Below are 22,580 nucleotides of genomic sequence, written 5' to 3' on the forward strand. Positions count from 1 at the left end.
AAAATCATCATCAACTCAGAGTTTTTCAAACCTGCCCAGAAGCCGAGAGAGAAAAAGTGAGAGGGAAAGAGTGCCGCCCAGTGCCGAAGGGATTGCCGCTCAGACACTATACTTTTCTGCCCACACCAGAAAAAAATTAGAGGGGACATTGGCTACAAGTACCAATTTATCACACTTTAACTTTCAGAAGTTAGAACATTAGCTAGAACATTGTCCAGACTCTAATTTAAACACAAATTCTAACTAGGTTTTCACATTGAAAGGACAAGACTTTTGTATGCAACTAATGATAACACTGACTCAGCTAGCTTGAGCCTCTCATCTATATTTCAGTTGCTACCTACTGACAGAGCAGAAATATATCCAGATTAGGCTCCCCACAATTGCTCTAAATAATAATTTCCAGATGTAATATGACTTGCTTACCAGGTAGATGGTTAATATCTGTAAGCTTTGTCTCAAATAGATTAACTATTCACAATGACTAAACAATGTCGGTTGGCGGGGCCCAGGGGAAGAGCCTTCTCTGTGGCGGCCCTGACCCTCTGGAACCAACTCCCCCCCAGAGATTAGAATAGACCCCCACCCTCCTTGCCTTTCGTAAGCTCCTCAAAACCCACCTCTGCCATCAGGCATGGGGGAATTAAGATAATCTTTACCCCTAGGCTTCTACAATTTATGCATGGTATGTTTGTATGTATGATTGGTTTTAGAACAAGGGTTTTTAGCTGTTGTAGTATTGGATTTTTACATTCTGTTTTTTGTCACTGTTGTTAGCCGCCCCGAGTCCACGGAGAGGGGTGGCATACAAATCCAATAAATAAATAAATAAATAAATAAATAAATAAGTGTATTACTGAGACAGGTAAAAAGTCTTTTTCCCCTTATTACCGTTTCATCATCTTCACATATTTTCTTTTCAGCCAGCAGAGCAATTGATTTTCGAAGCTTACAATGGGAAAAAAAAATGTACACTCCAAACCCATTCCTGGGCACACAACCACTACAATTGGACAGGCATGGTAGTTGTGTAAATATATTCAAGTAATGATTTTATACATAAGGAATTAAAATACACTGTTGAGTTTATTAGCCTGCTTAAGATAGATATCTCAGGACACAGACATGGAGATAATCAAAGAACCAGTTTTGACATTCCATTGCAAAATTGGATACGTATAAACATGTGGACATTGCATAAGGAGGGCATAATATAGACTAGGCTGGTCTGCTGCAATCTGCTTGTAAATGTTTAGATAGCGTATTCCATAGGGAGAAATTAATGAATTTGTAGAAACTTTATTTTAGTACTACATGGGTAGTACTACTACTACAACCCCCTAAGTTGAATCCTATGCAAAAGTAGCGAACAATGCATTTAATTAGAAATCCACTTGGTATGTATAATTTAAACTTGTGACAGCCAGTGTATCTTGCACAATTTTAACTGCTAAACACATTTCCTAATAATTTCACTGACATTGAAGTTTCCTATTTCCAAGATGATATGAGTGTTTCATCTCTTCAAAAGTATAACCCTGCAGCAGCACAAAAAGGGACATGGTATCCAGTAATGTGTGGCAAGAATGTTCCTTTGAATGTTTCTTGAAAAAGATTATATATTTTATTGTTTACTCCTACATTAGTCCATTGTCATAGGTAAGACAGGAAAAAAATAAAAGTGATTTTTTGTTAGGATTAAATTACTACCAGTGGATGGATGTTTGGTCCTATCCTGCAGGAAGAACTTTTCAACCTGCATGTTCTAACACTTGGTATCAATTACATCATATGTATGGGTTCGATTACTGCAACGCTCTCTACATGGGGCTACCTCTGAAAAGTGTTCGGAAACTTCAGATCGTGCAGAACGTGGCTGCGAGAACCATCATGGGGCTTCCTAGATTCGCCCACGTTTCTGCAACACTCCGTGGCCTGCATTGGTTGCCGATCAGTTTCCGGTCACAATTCAAAGTGTTGGTTATGACCTTTAAAGCCCTACATGGCATTGGACCAGAGTACCTCCGGAACCGCCTGCTACCGCACGAATCCCAACAACCGATAAGGTCCCACAGAGTTGGCCTTCTCCGGGTCCCGTCGACCAAACAATGTCGTTTGGCGGGCCCCAGGGGAAGAGCCCTCTCTGTGGCAGCCCCGGTCCTCTGGAATCAACTCCGCCCGGAGATTAGAACTGCCCCCACCCTCCTTGTCTTTCGTAAATTACTCAAGACCCATCTATGCCGCCAGGCATGGGGGAGTTGAGACACCCTTCCCCCAGGCTTTTTTTATATATTTATGTTTGGGTATGTATATGTTGTTTGCTTTTTTAAATATGATAGGGTTTTATGTGCTTTTTAATATTAGATTTGTTTTCGCTGGAATATTGTTTTTATTGTTGTGAGCCGCCCCGAGTCTTCGGAGAGGGGCGGCATACAAATCTAATGAATTGAATTGAATTGAATTTTATTTTTAAAAATTATATATTTAATGAACATATTTTATATAAAACAAGGACTCTGGCCCATTTACAAAATTAAAAGTCACAGTACAGTACCCTATCCCACTCCACTTCACATGGCAGCAATCAAACTGCTGATAGAACCATGTTTTTAAGCCCTTCCTGAAAAGTATCACAGGGGGCTTATTATCTTTGTGGTAATAATATTTTATAGAGAAGGCTTTTTTTCATGGTCACATTAAATGTACTTCTCTAATAAATGGCACCTACAATAAACAAATTAATATCAGTTAAACATTGCAGATGAATGAATGTTAATTTTATTTGGGCTAGTCTAGCAGTAATTATCAACCCTAGGTATATTGGCAAAGCCAAAAGAGGGCAGAATGTCAGAGTACCTTCATCTTCTCTGATCGAATATGTTCCTAAACTGATCAGCCAAACGCTTTTTGGAAGCCTATATAAAGGAAATGTTTTACTTTGTGATCTCAAAAACTGTTTTATTAATTTGTCATACTTATATAGCCACCCACCTTGCAATCAAGTGAATCATATGTAGGTACTATAATCCTTGACTTATGACTAACAAGCATTCGAAGATGACCTCAGAAAAAGTAACGTATGACTTGTACACAGATTTATGACTATAACACCACTCCTGTAGTTATTTGATCGCAATTCAGCAACTAGCTCATGTTTACAACTGGTTGTAGCATGCTACAATTGTGTGATCATAATCTGTAACCTTTTTTGTTGGGGCAGGGGAGCGGCTAAGTTCACTTAATGACTGCATTATTTGCTTAACTGCCATGTGCTTTATTTAACCATTGTAAAAATTCCCATAAAATTGGGACCGATTCAACTTATGACAGCAACCACTTAATATAGAAATTCTGGTCCCAGTTGTGATTGTAAGTCAAGGACTACTTGTATAAGTAGAGTAATTTTTTTCACCTAAAAAGTAAATCCTATGTTTCTAGAACTACTGCCAGAATAAAACAGAGTGATGGATCCAAAAAAATGAACTATGGAGAATGACAGGTCTTTTCCTTATTAATGAAATGTGTGTCTTTTTTCCTTAAGACCAGTCTTTTGTGACACTAGCCACAAATGATTCCTATGTAAAAGGAGCACTTGTCCTTGGATCATCGCTACAGAATTACAGAACGACAAGAAGGTTGACAGTATTGATCACTCCCCATGTATCTGATGCAATGAGGTGAGTTGTCTGATGCACTATGGTCATCCAGCCCCAGTGAAAATGTGCACCCAAAGGTCAAGTGGGAACTTAGTTATTTTTAATAGGCAACTGTGTGAACTTTTCATTCTGGGCATAGCTAGGCCATCTTTTGTTAATATTAATCATATGTATAAATAATGTGAATAGTTATTTCATAGTTGAAATAATATTTTCTGTTTCACTTACTGGAACAAGCAGTGTCTTATAGTTTCGATTGAAATTTTATTTGTAAAGTAATAAACCCGAACCAGCCTGGTACCATTCTTTCTTTCTAACCATCCATAAGTAGAGGATTATTATGTATATTTACAGCTTTTATTTTTATTTATTTATTTATTTATTTATTTATTTATTTATTTATTTATTTATTTATTTATTTATTTATTTATTTATTTATTTATTTATTTATTTATTTAGATTTCTATGCTGCCCCTCTCCGCAGACTCTTTTTTCTTTTGGTTCTTAATTTCTATCATGTTGAGAAAAGAGAACGGATATTGTACTAGAAGAAGAAAAAACAAGTTGATTCCATGCAAATAATCCATATACTGATATTGTAGTTGCCTTTTAACATCTTCCCTAAATATACTGTAATTGAAAGATTTTTGCTTCATATGAATGGATGTTGAAAATAATGCAGGATCAAGATTTTAACAACTGGGCATGTTTATAAAGATGAGACATTAGACTGCTTACTGTTAGTGTAAACAAGAAAGACAAGCCTATTTATGGACAACTGAGGTAGAGTTCGTGTGTTAGAAGATTTAATTAGTCATAGTTGCTTCCAAATGTAAGGCTAATAAAACTTGTAGCCTGAATTCTAAATGTCTTGCTAAAGGATATGAGAAATTTCACTATATTTTATAGCAATAGCATTTAGACTTATATACCACTTCATAGCGCTTTTAGAGCCTCTCTCTTTTTCTTTTTTTTTATAAAAGTTTATTACAAATATATACACATTTACATACAATATGTTTTATATTAATACAATGCTAAATCAACGCATAACAAATAAACGAACAAACAAACATGACAAACAAACAAACAAAAAGAAAATATTCTTTAAAAAAAGATCTAATTGCTTATTTAAGTACATTAATAACAATAACTATTCACTTAGTATATTTTATAATATTCGTACTTGTATTCCCTTCAGGAGGTAAGTTTTGAATGATTTTTGATTTTAAATTATTTTCTGGTGAAGCATGTTGTGTCCTCAGCGTATACCATTTTCTCTTGTAGGTTGTCACTGTTCTTTAAATCATTTAATTCTTTCTTATCCGCCTTCTTTTATTCATATTCAATTTCTTTAATGTCATACAGATCTTTTTTTATAAAAAGGTTTTTTGTATATATGTCTTTTGTATTTTTTTTTCTATGTAATGAAAAGGATATAAAGTATTGTTAATTTGATTTTTTCTTTTGAATTTTATTTCTTTTCTTAAACCAGTTATAAAGATGTATCCAGGTTTTATCGTGTTCGGAATCTTCTTTATTTTTTAATTTGTTAGTGCGTCAAATTCAGCACAGTCTAATATTTTTTTAATTATCAAATCGTCTTCAGGTGGTTCGGGTTGCTTCCAATTTTGGGCTATCGTTATTCTAATTGCTGTCAATATATGAATTAATAAGTAGTGTTTGTTTTTTTCAATTTTTTGATCTATAATTCCCAGGAGAAAGGCTTCAGGTTTTTTATTTATCTTCATTTGTAAAATCTCTTCTATCCAATTCTGCATTTTGTTCCAGAATTTTTTCATTTTTGAGCAGGTCCACCAAATGTGGTAGTATGTCCCCATTTTTTTACACCTCCAACATTTTGGGCTTGTTCCTTTATACATTTTGGCTAATGTTGCCGGTGGAAGGTGCCACCTATAATACATTTTGTATATGTTTTCCTTATAAGCTGTAGATTTTGTTAATTTATAGTTTTTGGTCCAAATTGATCAATTTAGAGCCTCTCTAAGCGGTTTACAGAATCAGCATATTGCCCCTAACAATCTAGGTCCTCATTTTACCCACCCTGGAAGGATGGAAGGCTGAGTCAACCTTGAGCCAGTAGTGAGATTTAAACTGCTGAACGACAGCTAACAGCTGAAGCAGTCTGACGTTCTTTGCTCTAACCACTCTAACCACTGCGCCACCCCAGCTCTTTCAAGCTTGCTCACATATTTGCATAGTGAGATTTGTAACTTGCTGTGCTAAATATTTAGCAGTTGTATCAAGCTATGCAAAATATCACTGCTTGTTGGAGGGCAAGGTATTTACATTTGTTTAAAGTTTTACATAAATGAAACTTTTACAAAGAACTTACTTGTCTCTCCCAGTCTAAATAAATATCTGTGATAGAAATACCTTCAATTCCACTTCAGCATATGTTTCATGGGCAGTTGGACAAAAGTCTATCTAGCTAGAAAGGAATCAGCAATGATATGTAAGGAAGAGACAGTAAGTGTTCTAGCTCGTTTTTGCACCACTGCGAATCTTCCTAAAATCTAGTGTAAAACTGGTAGAGAGGAAGTACTTGCCCAGGACTTCTGCTTTTCTATTGAGTAACAGAAAAGAGAGCAGTAGTATAAAAAAGATATCTGTACATCATACCATTACATTATTACATCTTGTTAGACTCCCTACATTTTAAGAAGTGGTTTAATCATTCAATATTTTAGATTTAAAGCTTCAAAAAACACTATTCTTGTTTTAGTGCATATTCAACTAACTAGAAATTTCAAAATAAGATAAATTTTGTTGATAGAATTTAGAACCACCACCACCACCATTTCCTGTTCCTGCTCTGTAATTAGATCTCTGTTCTGGAACTCATTTTATCTGTGGGGGGGGGGGTTATTTTTTCAGTACACCTTTTTTCTATTTTTTGCAAATGCTGAATCATTATCAATGATTAGTTATTGGTAATTTTGAGAATTTTCAAACTTCATCAGTTTTCTGGGGGTATGTTCTGCAACCTTAGTATATTCTTGGCTACTGCCCAGAAGTCATTCCATAAATGCTAAAAGCTCCATAATTCTTTAGTTTAAAATAGCCAGTTGACTTATCAGGAGTGTAGGTCTTTCTAGCCCATCTGTTTGTGTAGCTCTGAGAGCCTGTCAGTACTACTAATCCACCACCTTTCAAGTACATTATCTAAAGTCTGCATTCCTGTACACTTTAAGTTTCAAATATACTACAGGGGATAAACAGTTGCTGTCAGGAAGATCTATTTCAAGCAAATTCCTATAGGCTCTTGCAGCAGTATGATATAGGTGTCTGTTTTCTCACAGGTTCTAGGGACCGTGTAGACAGTTATTGAATGAGTGTGAGTGGCATTAAGTATTGATGTAAACCATGACCATTTCTTTCAATAGGGCAGTCTTGGAAAAGGTCTTTGATGAAGTGAAGCTGGTGGATGTTTTGGATAGTGGTGATTCAGCCCATCTTGCACTATTGAAAAGGCCTGAACTTGGAATTACTTTGACAAAACTCCATTGTTGGGAACTAACGCAGTATTCAAAGTGTGTGTTTATGGATGCAGACACAATGGTATGTTTTTCTTGCTGCTGATAATCCTTTTTAGTCGTTTTTGTTTGCCGTTCATGTTAGAAAATAGTAATTTGTATACCAGGTAGTGAGTCAATGAGATGTTTTGAGTTGCACCACTTCAGACATACGTAATATTAATATATATAATATTTATTCCATTCTCATGAATCAAAGTATTTTAAAGAATAACTTATAGCTTATATGAAACTTACAATTCCTCATACCTTACAAAATTGAGTACATCTTTCTATCATATATGTACCATAGTATTATGTGTTACTTTTTTATATATATTTTCTTACTATTATCCATTTATTCTATGTCATACACTAAATAAATAGAGATATGTAGGACCTGCTTACTTGCTGCAGCAAATTATGGTTTCATTCATAGAAGTAGATGCATAGAAAAGCATCTATGCATCTAATTGCCCTGTCAATAAATAGGTAGTGATTTAAGGAAAAACTCAAACTACATCAGAATTCTGGGGTAGTTCTAGATATAGTAATACAGTGTTCCCTCGATTTTCGCGGGTTCAAACTTCGCAAATAGCCTATACCATGGTTTTTCAAAAAATATTAATTAAAAATACTTCACGGGTTTTTTTCTATACCACGTTTTTTCCCGCCCGATGACGTCATACGTCATACGTCAAAAACTAATAATTTTTGCAAATACATAACAAAAAAAATAATTATTGTTAATAAATAATTATGTTTATAAATATCAGGATCACTAAGTGTCTTATTCAATGGTGAGTACCAGTAATAATGGTGAGTAAATGGTTGTTAAGGGAACGGGAAATAGTAATTTAGAGGTTTAAAGTTTTAAGGGATGGCTTGTGATACTGTCCATAGCCAAAAATGGTGTTTTTACTTCCGCATCTCTACTTCGCGGAAATTCGACTTTCGTGGGCGGTCTTGAAACGCATCCCCTGCGAAAATCAAGGGAACACTGTACTGTATACCCATTATCTAGAATGCCTAGTGTGTTATCTTTGCCATATAGATAGGATTCTTCCGAACAACTTTAAAATGGCAAAGGAAAATGGGGCGTGGATTGTGAATTGAAATGCATTCAATTAACTTTGCTTCCAGAAAAAAATTCTATCAACATTAGTAGATCTAAACAATGTAATAACAATGTATCTTGGAGGAGGCTTTTGCTGGTGAGTAACACACTTGTACCTGCAAACCATTTTTTCCCCTATTAGGTATTGTCAAACATCGATGAACTTTTTGAAAGAGAAGAACTTTCTGCAGCCCCAGATCCAGGCTGGCCTGACTGTTTCAATTCAGGAGTTTTTGTCTATAGGCCTTCCATTGAAACATTCAATCAGCTGTTACAACTTGCCACGGAGAAAGGCAGCTTTGATGGTGCGTATCTCATTTTATCTGAGTGATGGGAAAATCTGTTATTTAAAGGCTGGGTATACGTTAAATCAGATTATTCAAAACAAATCTGCAACAAATGTGTAATGCTTATGGAAGGAAGTACTTCTGAAGCTTTCAGTAGATGGAGTTTTATTTCAATGGGCCTGAATTTATGAAACATTAATAAGATTTCTTAAAAGAGGGGTAAAAAGGAAGTGGGTAATCTGTCAATAAATCAGCTGTGTGTATATGATTACAATAAGAACTGCAAATAGATTGTCTTTCAACAAACCAAGAGCCATTACTTAATGGCATATAGGATAGAGCAGTGTGTTCTGCTTCTTCCAGAAAAATAACAGACCAATGTTATTTTTCAAGCCACAATAACATGGTTAGATAAATGCATAATGAACCACAAAATCCATTTGGCAACAATATCAATGCACATTGCTACTGATCTTTCTTAAGGGAAGACCTGATCTTTCTTAAGGGAAGAAGACCTGATGAGAACATTCCTAGCATCAGAGTTTGAAGAGGTCACTCATGCCCTCATCACCTCGAGGCTCGACTACTGTAATGCTCTCTACGTGGGGCTACCTTTGAAAAGTGTTCGGAAACTTCAGATCGTGCAGAATGCAGCTGCGAGAGCTATCATGGGCTTTCCTAAATATGCCCATGTTACACCAACACTCCACAGTCTGCATTGGTTGCCGATCAGTTTCCGGTCACAATTCAAAGTGTTGGTTATGACGTATAAAGCTCTTCATGGCACCGGACCAGAATATCTCCAGGACCGCCTGCTGCCGCACAAATCCCAGCAACCAGTTAGGTCTCACAGAGTTGGCCTTCTCCAGGTCCCATCAACTAAACAATGTCATTTGGCGGGACCCAGGGGTAGAGCCTTCTCTGTGGCGGCCCCGGCCCTTTGGAACCAACTCCCCCCAGATATCAGAGTTTCCCCCACCCTCCTTGCCTTTCGTAAGTTCCTTAAAACCCACCTCTGTCATCAGGCATGGGGGAATTGAGACTTTCCCTTCCCCCTAGGCTTATAAAATTTATGCATGGTATGTCAGTATGTATGATTGGTTTCTTAAATTGGGGTTTTTTAAAATTAACTTAAATATTAGATTTGTTTACATTGTATTATTATTGTTGTTAGCCGCCCCGAGTCTACGGAGAGGGGCAGCATACAAATCTGATTAACAAATAAATAAATAATAAATAAAAATTGGTACCTGCATCTGTGTAGAAACCCCTTGCTTCTAGCTACTGCTTGTATACAATCCTGCGAAAGGGGAGTTTTCAGCTGCATCTCCAAGTAATTAGATCTGCTAGTTTGCTGGTTATCCTACCACTCAGAAATTTCTTTTCTTATTAACCTAAGCCCATTTTGCTTCAGAATCTGATTTCTGGTACCTTAAGTCCATCAATTATGTATTCTACAATTAAGAATTTAAAAAGTAGCTAAGCTGTATGCTATAGCTCCATAGTGGTTGTCCCCATTTTCCTGAAATGTTCCAAGTAGTCCTGAAGTGTTTCCAACTTCAGACAACACTGATTTCATTTCTGAGCACTTCCAAAATGGTTGGAACAGGATTGGAGTCAAACTAGGGCATTTCAGACTTAAGACATTTTGAATTTGGAATGTTCTTGCAAAGAACAGGCTTCAGTTTTCTCTGTAAGATATCCTTCAAAAGAATATCATCTTATCTCCCATCAGACTTTCTAGGTAAATGGAACAGGGAGGGCAAGTTACTAGTTTGACAAATGTTGTGAATGCACTTGAGATGGTTTGATTGTGTACTTTTCAAGTACAGATGTCTAGTACTCAAAGAAAGAGGACCACTTACCATTTCTGCCAGAACAGGTTGGCCTATTTACCATTGAAAGCAAAGGCTTTGAAATTTCCAGCAGTGTCATAACACTTGCTGAAATGGTTAAAGGCTACAAAAATAAAAATAGTGGGTTTTTAAAAGACCGTTTTTCTCTCTCCCCACCTACCCCCTTCCCCTGAATTCCATTGAAGATTGGCCTGGCTCATTAGAAAAGACTCACTTACACAACAAGAGACTTTACCCAACATTTTGCAGCTGATGATGATGAAAACAAGGGCATGGCCAGCTAGAATCTAAATGAAAACTATTTCAGATAAAAAGTGACAATATTTTGGCCTGTTTCTCTAATTGTTTCAATAATCCTTTGCCTGAAGGTTAATGATTTTTTAATCTTTTCATCTCTACAATTTGACCACAATTTTTTACATACATAAAGCAAGAGCCTAACATGAAAAAAACTACAATAATCTTTCCTTAGTATTGTTTCTATTATAATTCCCATTACCCCTGACCATGTTGTTTGGCGCTCCAGCCACTGGGCAAGACGGGTAAAATTTGCCGGTTCACTGAACTACGCAGTATCATAACAACCAGTACGCCCAAACTGGTACAAACTGGCAGCAACTGGGCTCAACCTATTCTCCAAAGCACCTCAAGGCAGAACAAAAAGCAAGTAGATGGACTAATAAAAAATTAAAAACCTAGGATTAAACAGAAATTTCATGACAGCACAATTAAATCAGTAGAACTGATCAGTGGACGTGGATATTCTAACACTGGGGGTTATTAAGAAGATATTGGACAACCATTTTTATGAAATAGTATAGGCTTTTTTTCTTGAGCAAAGAGTTGGGCTAGGAGATCGCCCAAGTCCTTTCCAGTTCTGAAATTTTGGATTCTGACCCTGTGTATGTTCTGTATTTTGGAAATGATCCATAAATCATCCATGAGACTAAATCTTGTTATCTCTGTAGAACAGGATTTTTATTTATTACTTGCTTGGCTATAATTGCTCCTAATGTGAAATTGGCTTCTGGGGAAAGTGTCTGCATGTTTGTGCTGAAAATTATGTAGAATATGCTTTTTAGATGAACTACAGTATATTGAATTGTAAAAGGAGGTGAAAACGTTGCATAGATGTATAATGAATGGACATATTTTTGGTATTACTCACACTTGTACTGTTGTGTTCCCTCTGCTAAAATATGCGTGAAAATTAGGTTACATTACTGCAGACAGTTTATCACAGGAAGATTCTTCCCTTCCCTCCCCTCCACATTCTAAAGCTTCATTCATGTGAACTAAACCTACTGCTTTCTATCTTTAAGAGTTGCTTGTGTTAGTTGGTAGAAACTTCCAAATTTCCATAGAAGTTGTCTTGGTTGCCTAAATTTTGTTGCTTTTCGGAAGATTTATTTGTGCCTCTCTTAACAAGGAGTGCAAAATGGAAAACAAAGTCCCCCTATGAAGAGTTATTTAGGACTCTACTTTTGAGTTTCCTTTTTGTCACTTAAAAGTTAAGTCCTAAATTACTCTTGGTTTTTTCATGTGACTTAATGAGTATTGGCACTAGTTAAACTGGCAAAAATACTAGATGGCTTACATTAACAAATTAAGAGTGCCTGGTTCCTGTCTCAAGCAAAACACAAATAGAAATTGTGTTCCCTCTGATTATATTATATTAATATTACCTTCCTTGACTATTCCTTAAGTTTATTTTGACATTTATCCCAGAATGCAAGCATATTGAATTTCACTTAAAAATATTATCAAGGGGTATGTTTTGGCAATAACCATGGGTATACTGAGAACAGACAACTAACTCTTTCTGCTGTGGGAAATTGAAACAGAGATGCCTTTTCCTTAGAAATATGTTAAGTGTTTGGGTCTTTTCCATTCTGTGTTCAATATGCCCTGAATCTTAAATTGGTACAACAACTAGAATTGCCAAACTTGAAACTTGAAATTACAAATAGCTTCAGATGCACCTGGTGTTATAATGTGTTCAAGCTGTATGCTTACGACTGTAGAAAGAATATTCCTAATCTTACTCTGATTTATAAAATAAATAAAATAACTCTATTTTAAAGATAGAAATTATATAAATCAAATGCACCAGCTTTCATATGTGAATCATATTTGATCTTAACTCTCGTTAGTAGAGCTAACGAAAACCTACCAAGGTCTATTAAGTTTTGATGTGTCTGTATTAATAGCAGTCTTTAATCCTTATTGAATAAATAACTTTGCAAAGTATTCGGAAACTTCAGATTGTGCAGAATGCAGCTGCGAGAGCAATCATGGGCTTTCCCAAATATGCCCATGTTACTCCAACACTCCGCAGTCTGCATTGGTTGCCGATCAGTTTCCGGTCACAATTCAAAGTGTTGGTTATGACCTATAAAGCCCTTCATGGCACCGGACCAGATTACCTCAGGGACCGCCTTCTGCTACACGAATCCCAGCGACCAGTTAGGTCCCACAGAGTGGGTCTTCTCCGGATCCCGTCAACCAAACAATGTCGCTTGGCGGGACCCAAAGGAAGAGCCTTCTCTGTGGCGGCCCCAGCCCTCTGGAACCAACTTCCCCCAGAGATTAGAATTGCCCCCACCCTCCTTGCCTTTCATAAACTTCTTAAAACCCACCTCTTCCGCCAGGCATGGGGGAACTGAGATACACTTTCCCCCTAGGCCTTTACAATTTTATGCATGGTATGTCTGTATGTATGATTGGTTTTTATATAATGGGTTTTTAACTGTTTTTAGTATTGGATTTTGTTATTTACTGTTTACTGCTGTTGTTAGCCGCCCCGAGTCTGCGGAGAGGGGCGGCATACAAATCCAATAAATAAGTAAATAAATAAATTTAAGTGAAAAGTCCCCACTCTTAATTTTTGCAGATCAATCTAGGAATGTAGACTGCCTCTAAGATGTTGTCTGTTGCTCACTATTTTGTTTGCTAAACTGAGCTAAGCAACATAAACAGGTACTTGGCCTGAATGATTGTTACTTGATGTCTGTCGCCTTACAAAATAATTTGAAAGAACATAGATTGATATGTGCAACCCCATCTGGGCTCCCTAAAGCTAGTGTTCTGGATAATATGTCAAAGCTTAGAAGACTTAAGTATGAATTCATGATGAATCATGGATGCCTGCAGAAGAAATCAGTGCATGGATGATCATGCCCTTCCTTGAGCAAAACAACTGATAAATAGCTGTGGTCAATAAAGAAAAAATCACTCCTCAGAAAGGTTCGGATTTATTTATTTATTTATTTATTTATTATTTGGATTTGTATGCCGCCCCTCTCCGAAGACTCGGGGCGGCTCACAACAAGTGAAAAACAATCCAATACAATCCAATTAATTAAAATATTATAAATTTAAGAAAATCCCCTATACTAACATACACACATATGTATGTGTATATATACATACCATATATAACTTCAACGTGCCCAGGGGGAGATGTTTAGTTTCCCCATGCCTGACGGCAAAGGTGGGTTTTGAGGAGTTTACGGAAGGCAGGAAGAGTAGGGGCAGTTCTGATCTCCGGGGGGAGTTGGTTCCAGAGGGCCGGTGCCGCCACAGAGAAGGCTCTCCCCCTGGGGCCCGCCAACCGGCATTGTTTAGTTGACGGGACCCGGAGGAGGCCCACTCTGTGGGACCGAATCGGTCGCTGGGATTCGTGCGGCAGAAGGCGGTCTCGGAGATATTCTGGTCCAGTGCCATGAAGGGCTTTAAAGGTCATAACCAACACTTTGAATTGTGACTGGAAACTGATCGGCAGCCAATGCAGACTGCGGAGTGATGGTGAAACATGGGCATACCTGGGTAAGCCCATGACTGCTCTCGCAGCTGCATTCTGCACGATCTGAAGTTTCCGAACACTTTTCAAATTTAATCATTTACATCACTATTGGGCATATTCATAACTTCTAATGATTCCATTTTTATAACTAAGCAGGTTTTAAAAAGTAATATCTTTTATTTAAGAAAATAGTTACACATCGTAAAGCAATGAACCGTTGAACTTACCTGAACGGTCTTCTCGATGCACTGGAAGGCGGGTGTTACAAAGGGTATGCTCAACTACAGCGCCCATGGTCCAACCTTCTCCCTCCCTATGATTGGAACTTGGATATATCCCACATTGGACTCTCCTTGCCAGTGCATTGGAGAAGCACAGTCTTCTCAATGCACTGCAAGGAGAGTCCAAACCCACCCGGCTTGAGAAGGACCACTAATTTCCTTGTTTGGTTGATGAGTTTAAAGTTATCTGGCTGTTTGCCTTTGGTGATTCAATAAAAATTAGAGTGCATGGTTACTGCCCCTTCCTTTTATTTTTGACTGAGGGGCTAGGGGGCGGGGCCTGCCTAATATTTAAATTGAACTCAGTCCATACCAATGAGACTAGAGAATAACCCACATTAGACTCTCCTTGCCAGTGCATTGGAGAATAACTGATTTCCACCAGCAAAAACTTTATTTGGCATGAAAAAAGATTCATACATCTGAAATAATTGGATGATCCATCTTCACTTCAATTAATGAATTATGAATGTTTGGAAAGCTGTCACGTTCATTCAGGATTTTAAATTTGCTCAACTATTTGCTCAACAAAACTACCAAACTAATACTGCAGATGAGATGTGCACATTTCTGATTTTCTGGGATTCATTTTATGTATAGTATGTCAAGAATATTTGAAATTGATTTTAAAGACTTGGCTTTTTCTTTGACTAACCTGTTTCTCTCTCACACACACTCCCTCTTTTCCTCCCTCAGGTGGGGACCAGGGTCTGTTGAACACTTTCTTCAGCAGTTGGGCAACTACAGATATTAGCAAACATCTCCCGTTTATTTATAACTTAAGCAGCATTTCTATTTATTCCTACCTCCCAGCATTTAAAGCGTAAGTAGTTGATTATGCACACAATCAGAATAGCCTGGACTATTAAATATGCATGATTTAATATTCATTCTGTGTCGCTACTGTTTCCAGACTCAAATAGTGTGCGAGGGATTATGCTACTTGCTCTTGATGGCGAGGCAAGGATCCCCACAGCTAAAGTGAGAATAAAACAATTGACGTGTTTATAGTATGTCTTATAATAGGTAATATACGCCTGTATACAACCTTAGGGTTTTTTTATCTTCAGAATGAATAATCTGAATTAGATAGTTGTTCTGTCGGGCTCTCTGGTAGAATCCTCCCAAAAATTCACAGGTACAAATTTCAGACACACACACGTTTGAAAATTCAAAACAATGTTCTTTATAATGAAAAGTCACTTAAACTAAGCCCTCTTTTGGTATAGCAAAGAGCACTTGTCTCCAAACAAACTGGCAATTTTTCAAGTCCCTTATCAGTTCTGTGATACAGCTGTGAGGCAATTCGCAATCCTTCTTCTTTCACAAAGTGAAACACACTTTGCTCTGGTTTAGTTTCAAAGCAGGGAAAAATCAGCGCACAAAAGGTCAAAGTCAGTAAAGCAGTCACGAAACACAACAATCAGATAATCCTCCACAATGGCCAAACCCACAGGCTTCTATTTATAGCACCCTCACTAATTACCACAGCCCCACCCAACCACAGGTGGCCTCATTTTCTTTGATAATAATCTCTCAGTTTTTGTTGCCTATGCATCGCTCTCCGCATGCGTGGCTGTATCATTAACTCTTGTTCTGAATCCAAGGAGGAGCTAGATAATTGATCTCCTTCTGAGCTGTCTGCCACACTCTCCTCCTCCCTGTCACTCATGTCTTCTTGGTCAGAGGAGCCTTCATCATCAGATTCCACCGGGGGCAAAACAGGCCTGCAGCATGTGGATGTCTCCCCCACATCCACAGTCCTTAGGGCAGGAGCTGGGCCAGAGCTAACCACAACAATGGTTATATTAGAATCACTCTAATGTTATCACTCCTTTGTTTGATCACAACAGAATAAGCCAGCAACATTTAAAAGACCTATAAGTTCTTTGAATGGTTATCTATGAATTTATGCTACTTCACAGAACCCCACTGAAGTCATATGGATTCACAAATGACTATTCAAAGAACTGCACTCTTTATTGTATTCTCAGTGATTCACATAAAAAAGACTAGCAAGCTTTTAAGCTGGAGGAAGACCTGATTATCATAAGATAATCAAAGAGGGTGGTGTTTCCAACAGTTATAACTTCCTGTAATACTATGAAAAGATGAAGGATTGAATCTATATGGTTGTCTAGTACATCTTCAGTAAGGCAGAGTCCCAGATTAAGAGTGTTTGTGCAGTAAGTGTGGTTCAGAAGAGAACATGCCTATTTAGCCAATAAATTGGCTAATTAATTTGTTTGCTGCCCATAGTCTCTTCTCTGAGAAATTGAATAAATACATACATTATGAAGTTCAATCTGACCATTACAAAATGCTGAAAGGTGAGACCTTTAAAACATCATTGGAAGATAAGAAATAAATTTATCTAAACAAAACTATCCTATATTGTAAAAGACAAAAGTATGATGGCCATGTAAAGAATGAACCTGTTGTCTACAGTTATAAAAGCTGATAGAATGTAGGCAAGATGTCTTCAACAAATAAAAGATCCAAGACTGACTTTAGAACATTGATCTCAGCAAATGTGTATGTAAATGAGAAGAAGAAAATTAAGAAGGAATGCCGGGCTGAAAAAGTGGAATGTATCACAGTAGCATCCTAGAAGAAAGAGTAGTTATGTGGATGAGATAGTAACATTTCACCTACCTGTTATGTGAGCAGCCAAAGGCACAATTAGGTGACAGTGTTAGAAGAGAATATTGTAGTGGAAAGGATTTTTTTTTTAGTTGTTCTAGTACCTACTGATTTTGTGAAAGATTACTGCTAAGGATCTGCCTTGAAAGACAAAGAATAAAACTGACTGATAGCAATACTTTTCAAAAGTACAATGGACATAAGAGCGGCAAGTGGTACTTCAGAGTGTTGAAAAAGATTTAGTGAATTTCAGGTATTCTGATGTATAAGATGTCCTGAAGAGTAGATCTTTAGGGAGGCTTGCCTAGAATTCCTTATCTTCCCTTGCCACCATCCTTTGATGGTGAAGACTGGACAGTACTAATGGAAGCCCAGCACCAAGTCCCTGGAAATGGATGGCATATAAATCTAATTAATAAATGGATCTGGTGAAATTGGCCATTATGGAAAACTTAATGCACCTGAATTATGAAGACATGATTAATTTTTTTAAATGGGGGGGAAACCCCAGACAGTTGTTGTTCTTGTTGTTCTTGTTGTTGTTGTTGTTCTTGTTGTTGTTATTATTATTATTATTATTTATTAGATTTGTATGCCGCCCCTCTCTGAAGACTCAGCGCGGCTCCCAACAATAATACAATATACAGAATACAAATCCAATATTAGATTAAAAATCTAAATTTAAAACCCATAAATATTAAAAACAAACAAGTTGTTGTTGTAGCTATTGTTGTTATTGTTGTTATTAGATTTCTATGCCTGAGAGGTTATATAGTTATAGGGTCTGGAAACCCAAAATACAGAGGTCCCTTGACTTTCGCTGGGGATACGTTCCAAGACCGCCAGTGAAAGTCGAATTTCCGCAAAGTAGAAACGCTCCCCTCCTTCCTTTCTTCCTCCCCCTCCCTCCTCCATTCCTGGTTTTACTTACCCCCAGAACCCACAGGGGCAACGGGGCAGTAAGCTGGGGGCTTTGCTGCACTCGTTGCCGGCGCCTCCCATGGGTCAGTGCAGGGGAAAGGGAAGTTCAAGGCAAGAGGGATCCAGGCCAGGACTCGAAGCCGGGATTCCAGGCCAGCCAGCTGGGAGGTCGGACGCTACCACTAAGGAGACGGTTTAGGTGGGTGGGGGAAGAAGAGGCAGTGGGCAGCAGTAAGGCTCGGCTTCAGGTGGAGCATACCAACGCTCTGAGAATTAAAGGGGAGGGATCAGGAAGCTGGGGCAGAAACGGAGCTTTTATTTAAAGAAGCAGGACAGCTGGGATAGGCGTGGGGAGGAGAGTTAAAATGCACAGTATTGTACATCGGGCAGCTGCGGGAAAATGTTCAAATGTTCAAAAAAAAAGTGGAGTATTTTTTTATTATTTTTTGAAAACCTGTGGTATAGCCTTTCCATGAAAGGTTGACCTGCAAAAGTCAAGGGACAACTGTATATATGCCTATCTAAGGAAAGTTTGTTTCTGTTATTCATTGCACTTCTGAAAAGGGGTCCTCAAGACCAAACGTCAAATGCTTAATCAGTCCTATTTTTGTCCATATTTTAGCTGAAATCTTTAAAAAATATGTTTTTAATCTTCAGATTTCAGCGGCACAATCATAGGGTGCTCTTGGTACCACAAAATCGAGACTATGGCGATGTCTTACTTTTCCCCCTAGTATAAGCTTATCTTGGTAGCTTGTTCATTTCTGAAGTACTTGTATTGAATGGTTAATTGCTGGCATTAGGTTATCCTACATCTCAGGGAAAGCCAAATCTCTTTAAATTCTGCCACTTGGAAGATCCAGAGGATCTAGGCAACATTGAATAATGACAAATTTAATAGAGCAGCTGACGTAAGCACCTTTTTCATTGATTGAGTTTTAATTAACTATGTCTTATGATCCAGGCGTCATGAGATGCTGTGGGGTTAAAATTAGTGCCCTTATTTTGGGATCTTCATGCAAGCTGGAATGAATACATTGTACTCAGTGGCTGGTGGAAAGATGTCTGGCTTAGTGAATGGAATTGTGATGTAATTGTGATTGCAAGCAGCTCTTCTTACAACATGAAGTATACTACAAAGAATCCTACATTCAGGTTCATGCTACATGGAGTCATTCAGTTCCATTCTTGTAGCTCTTTTGGTATTCTGTCCATGATTGCTGAACTGTCATAGCAGGAGTTTCTTCCTCTTTGAAGTAGGGAACAAAGTACAAATAAAATATAAGCTCATAAATAGATATTTCATAGTTTTAAAAAAAGAAAATATGAACAGATTCCTTCTCAATTCTACCCAAATTTTAAGCCTGAGACTAGAATGCCATTAGAGCAGGGTAATCAACTGTGCCAAATACAATAGATCCTGGAATTACCTTAAATTTTGCTATTGAATGCTTTTAAATTGGAGAATGTATTTAACAGATTTTGTGATGTCAAAATTTAAAACAAAATATTTCCATACAATACCAAACAGTTTAAATAAGCTTATTTAGGGCAGATCAAGAAAAAAGATGGAGTATGTTGAATAGTCAATAAATAATGCTTAGAATAATTATTAATTTATTAAATAACACACCAAATCTACTTGTTTTTCATATACAATATGTAAGACATCTCGTAGAACTGGTTCCCTTTCATGTTCAATTTCAAACACTCCTTGCTCTATTATGCTGTCTATCAAATTAATAAAGGAGTTCAGGATTATGCACTTAAATGTTTTATTAAGACATTGATATGCTAGTATTTCCAAATTTTCTATAATACAAATAAATAAGATGGAATTTCTGATCATTTCTTCAGGATAAACTTCAGTGATCTTCAATTTGTAGTTCACTGGCAAGAAACAAGTTGAATTAATAATGTAAATTGATATAACTATATGACTCTGATTCTGATTATTTCACTTCAGTCTTATGCATCACCACCAGGTCTGGCTATGGTAAAGCCAATAAATGTGTTTTTCTGATAGACAAAATAATTCATATCCATACAAAATATTGAGCTTAATTGTATTTAACTTTAAACAATTATTCTGCCAATTTATATATAATGCATATCCACTCCTATATTAAGCTGCTATGTCTTTACCCACACATAAAAGTAACCACTTTTTTTGACAGGTTTGGGATGAATGCTAAAGTTGTGCACTTTCTGGGCAGAGTAAAACCATGGAATTATACGTATGACTCCAAAGCAAAAAGTGTCAAAGAAGACGCTCAAGATCCCACAATGATTCATCCAGAGTTCCTCAATATGTGGTGGGACACTTTTGTCACAAATATCTTACCATTATTACAGCAGCACGGTGTAATCAAAGATACAGCTACTGGTGTAAAGGCGGTATGTCTCATAAATGGACATTCTCTACTTTAATGTGGGATGTAGAAAATACTTCTTTTTTGGCTTGGAATTGAGTTGGTTTGAAGCTAGCATGTTTGCAACTGTGCATTAGCTAGTGAGCTGACTGGTCTTAAGGTATTGCAAGATTTTGTCTGCTCCCCATAAATGCAGCACATTGATCTGCTTCAATTTAGAGGGCCAAATAATAGTTGAAGTTCTAGACTGTTCTTAAGGCATAGCCAAAACAAACATGGACAGGTCTGAATTTATGGTTTTACTAACTAGATTGTTAAAATAGATGTTTGGAGAATGGGAACATGAGAAATATTTATCCTACAACAGCAAGTTTAAGCAAGAATGGAGGTTATAGATTCGAGGTCAATGTTCAAGGGGGGAAAAATATCTTAAATTTATATTCCCTTATCTCCTGAATCTCTCCACTTTAGTCAAATCATACTTCCCTATCATCCTAAATAGAGTTGGCAATGACTTCTTTGAAACGCTTGCTGAACTCATAGGAAATGTTATAGAGCAAAGAAATAATGCAGAAAAATATTTTTCCCATTCTGATCATTCATCCATATAAGATTGTATCTTCTAATACAAATGTAGCATATACATTTCAGTGCTTAGAATATGAAGAAAAGAATGTCAAATGAATTTTCAAGGCACTTCAGGATAGGAAATACAGTGGTATCTCTACTTAAGAACTTAATTCTTCCTGCCTTCCGTAAGCTCCTTAAAACCCACCTTTGCCATCAGGCATGGGGGAACTGAAACATCTCCCCCTGGGCACGTTTAATTTATGCATGGTATGTCTGTGTGTGTGTCTGTTAGCATATGGGGTTTTTAAATATTTAAATATTTTAAATTTGTCTGATTGCTTATGATTTGTTTCTACATGTTGTGAGCCGCCCCGAGTCTTCGGAGAGGGGCGGCATACAAATCTAAGTAATAAATAAAATAAATAAATAAATAAATAATTCGTTCCGTGACCAGGTCCTTAAGTAGAAAAGTAGAAAGTTTGTAAGAAGCAATTTTTCCCACAGGAATCAATGTAAATGCAAATAATGCATGTGATTGGGGAAAACACAGCGAGGGTGGAAGCCGTTTCCTCCCAGGAGATTTCTGTAGAGGCCCCACGGAGGCTTCTCCCCACCTTTTCCAGCCCTGTTTCCTCCCAGGAGATTCCTAGAGAGACCCCACGGAGGCTTCTCCCTGCCTTTTCCAGTTAGTTTTGGAGGCTTAGGTTTGTAAGTGGAAAATGGTTCTTGAGAAGAGGCAAAAAAATCTTGAACACCCGGTTCTTATCTAGAAAAGTTTGTAAGTAGAGCCGTTCTTAAGTAGAGGTACCACTGTACATACATTAAAATAGGGTCAAATGTTTTGTGCAAGCTTAGATTCATCAAAACCAATGGCATTCTGCACTGCATTCCCCACCACCTTCTTTCCCATCATTCTATCTACCCCAGATAGAATGGTTGTATACTTACTTTCATCCAACAGAACTTTGAAGAAATCTACAAGGAACCTGAAAGTGTTTGATATTGATGCCAGTTCTTTACAATGGATTTGCATACTTTGTAAATCTATGTAGCTGATTTCAAGAATTTCCTTGAGGCGTTTATGATTCCTCTAGATTTCTTCAGATTAGGCACCTCCTAGAGCACCGCTAAATTCCAGCAGGCACCATTTAAAACACTTGCATTTTTAAAGCAACTTTAAATGATAGAATCCTATTAGTTCTCATTAAATGTTAATTCCAATTGGAATACATACCTATGCCTCTCAAGATCTCATATCCTGCACTATGCTTGGCATCTAGTTATTTGTCTTAAGAGATTTTCTAGTAAATTGCCGTCAGTAAACAGACCATGGAGAGATGCCTGCAGGGGCACATCTGCTCTCTCTTTCATGAACTGCTGTCTCTGATAAATTGAGAGTGAATGTAAGGGTGATATTGTGCCAACTGTGTTAAAATTTGTGTTACAACACTCTTGTAATAGTGTGCCCATTTGTGGTTTTTTACTGATGTTTTTACATAGCTTGCTAGTTAAAATAACTTAATTCTGCCTTCTCAT

General features: G+C 37.3%; 1 protein-coding gene across 2 annotated transcripts in view; it reads left to right on the plus strand.

Moving 5' to 3' along the window:
* Nucleotides 1-22,580, plus strand: part of GYG1 (glycogenin 1) — a 30,199-nt gene that overhangs the window by 6,173 nt on the left and 1,446 nt on the right. For both annotated transcript variants that reach the window (XM_070753400.1, XM_070753401.1), the window contains exons 2-6: nt 3,542-3,677; nt 7,064-7,238; nt 8,452-8,614; nt 15,235-15,361; nt 20,280-20,499. In XM_070753400.1, coding sequence (XP_070609501.1) covers nt 3,542-3,677; nt 7,064-7,238; nt 8,452-8,614; nt 15,235-15,361; nt 20,280-20,499 — 821 coding nt within the window. The remainder of the gene's footprint in view (nt 1-3,541; nt 3,678-7,063; nt 7,239-8,451; nt 8,615-15,234; nt 15,362-20,279; nt 20,500-22,580) is intronic.

This window comes from Erythrolamprus reginae, chromosome 5 (assembly GCF_031021105.1).
Source record: "Erythrolamprus reginae isolate rEryReg1 chromosome 5, rEryReg1.hap1, whole genome shotgun sequence".
In the NCBI taxonomy this organism is placed as follows: domain Eukaryota; kingdom Metazoa; phylum Chordata; class Lepidosauria; order Squamata; family Dipsadidae; genus Erythrolamprus; species Erythrolamprus reginae.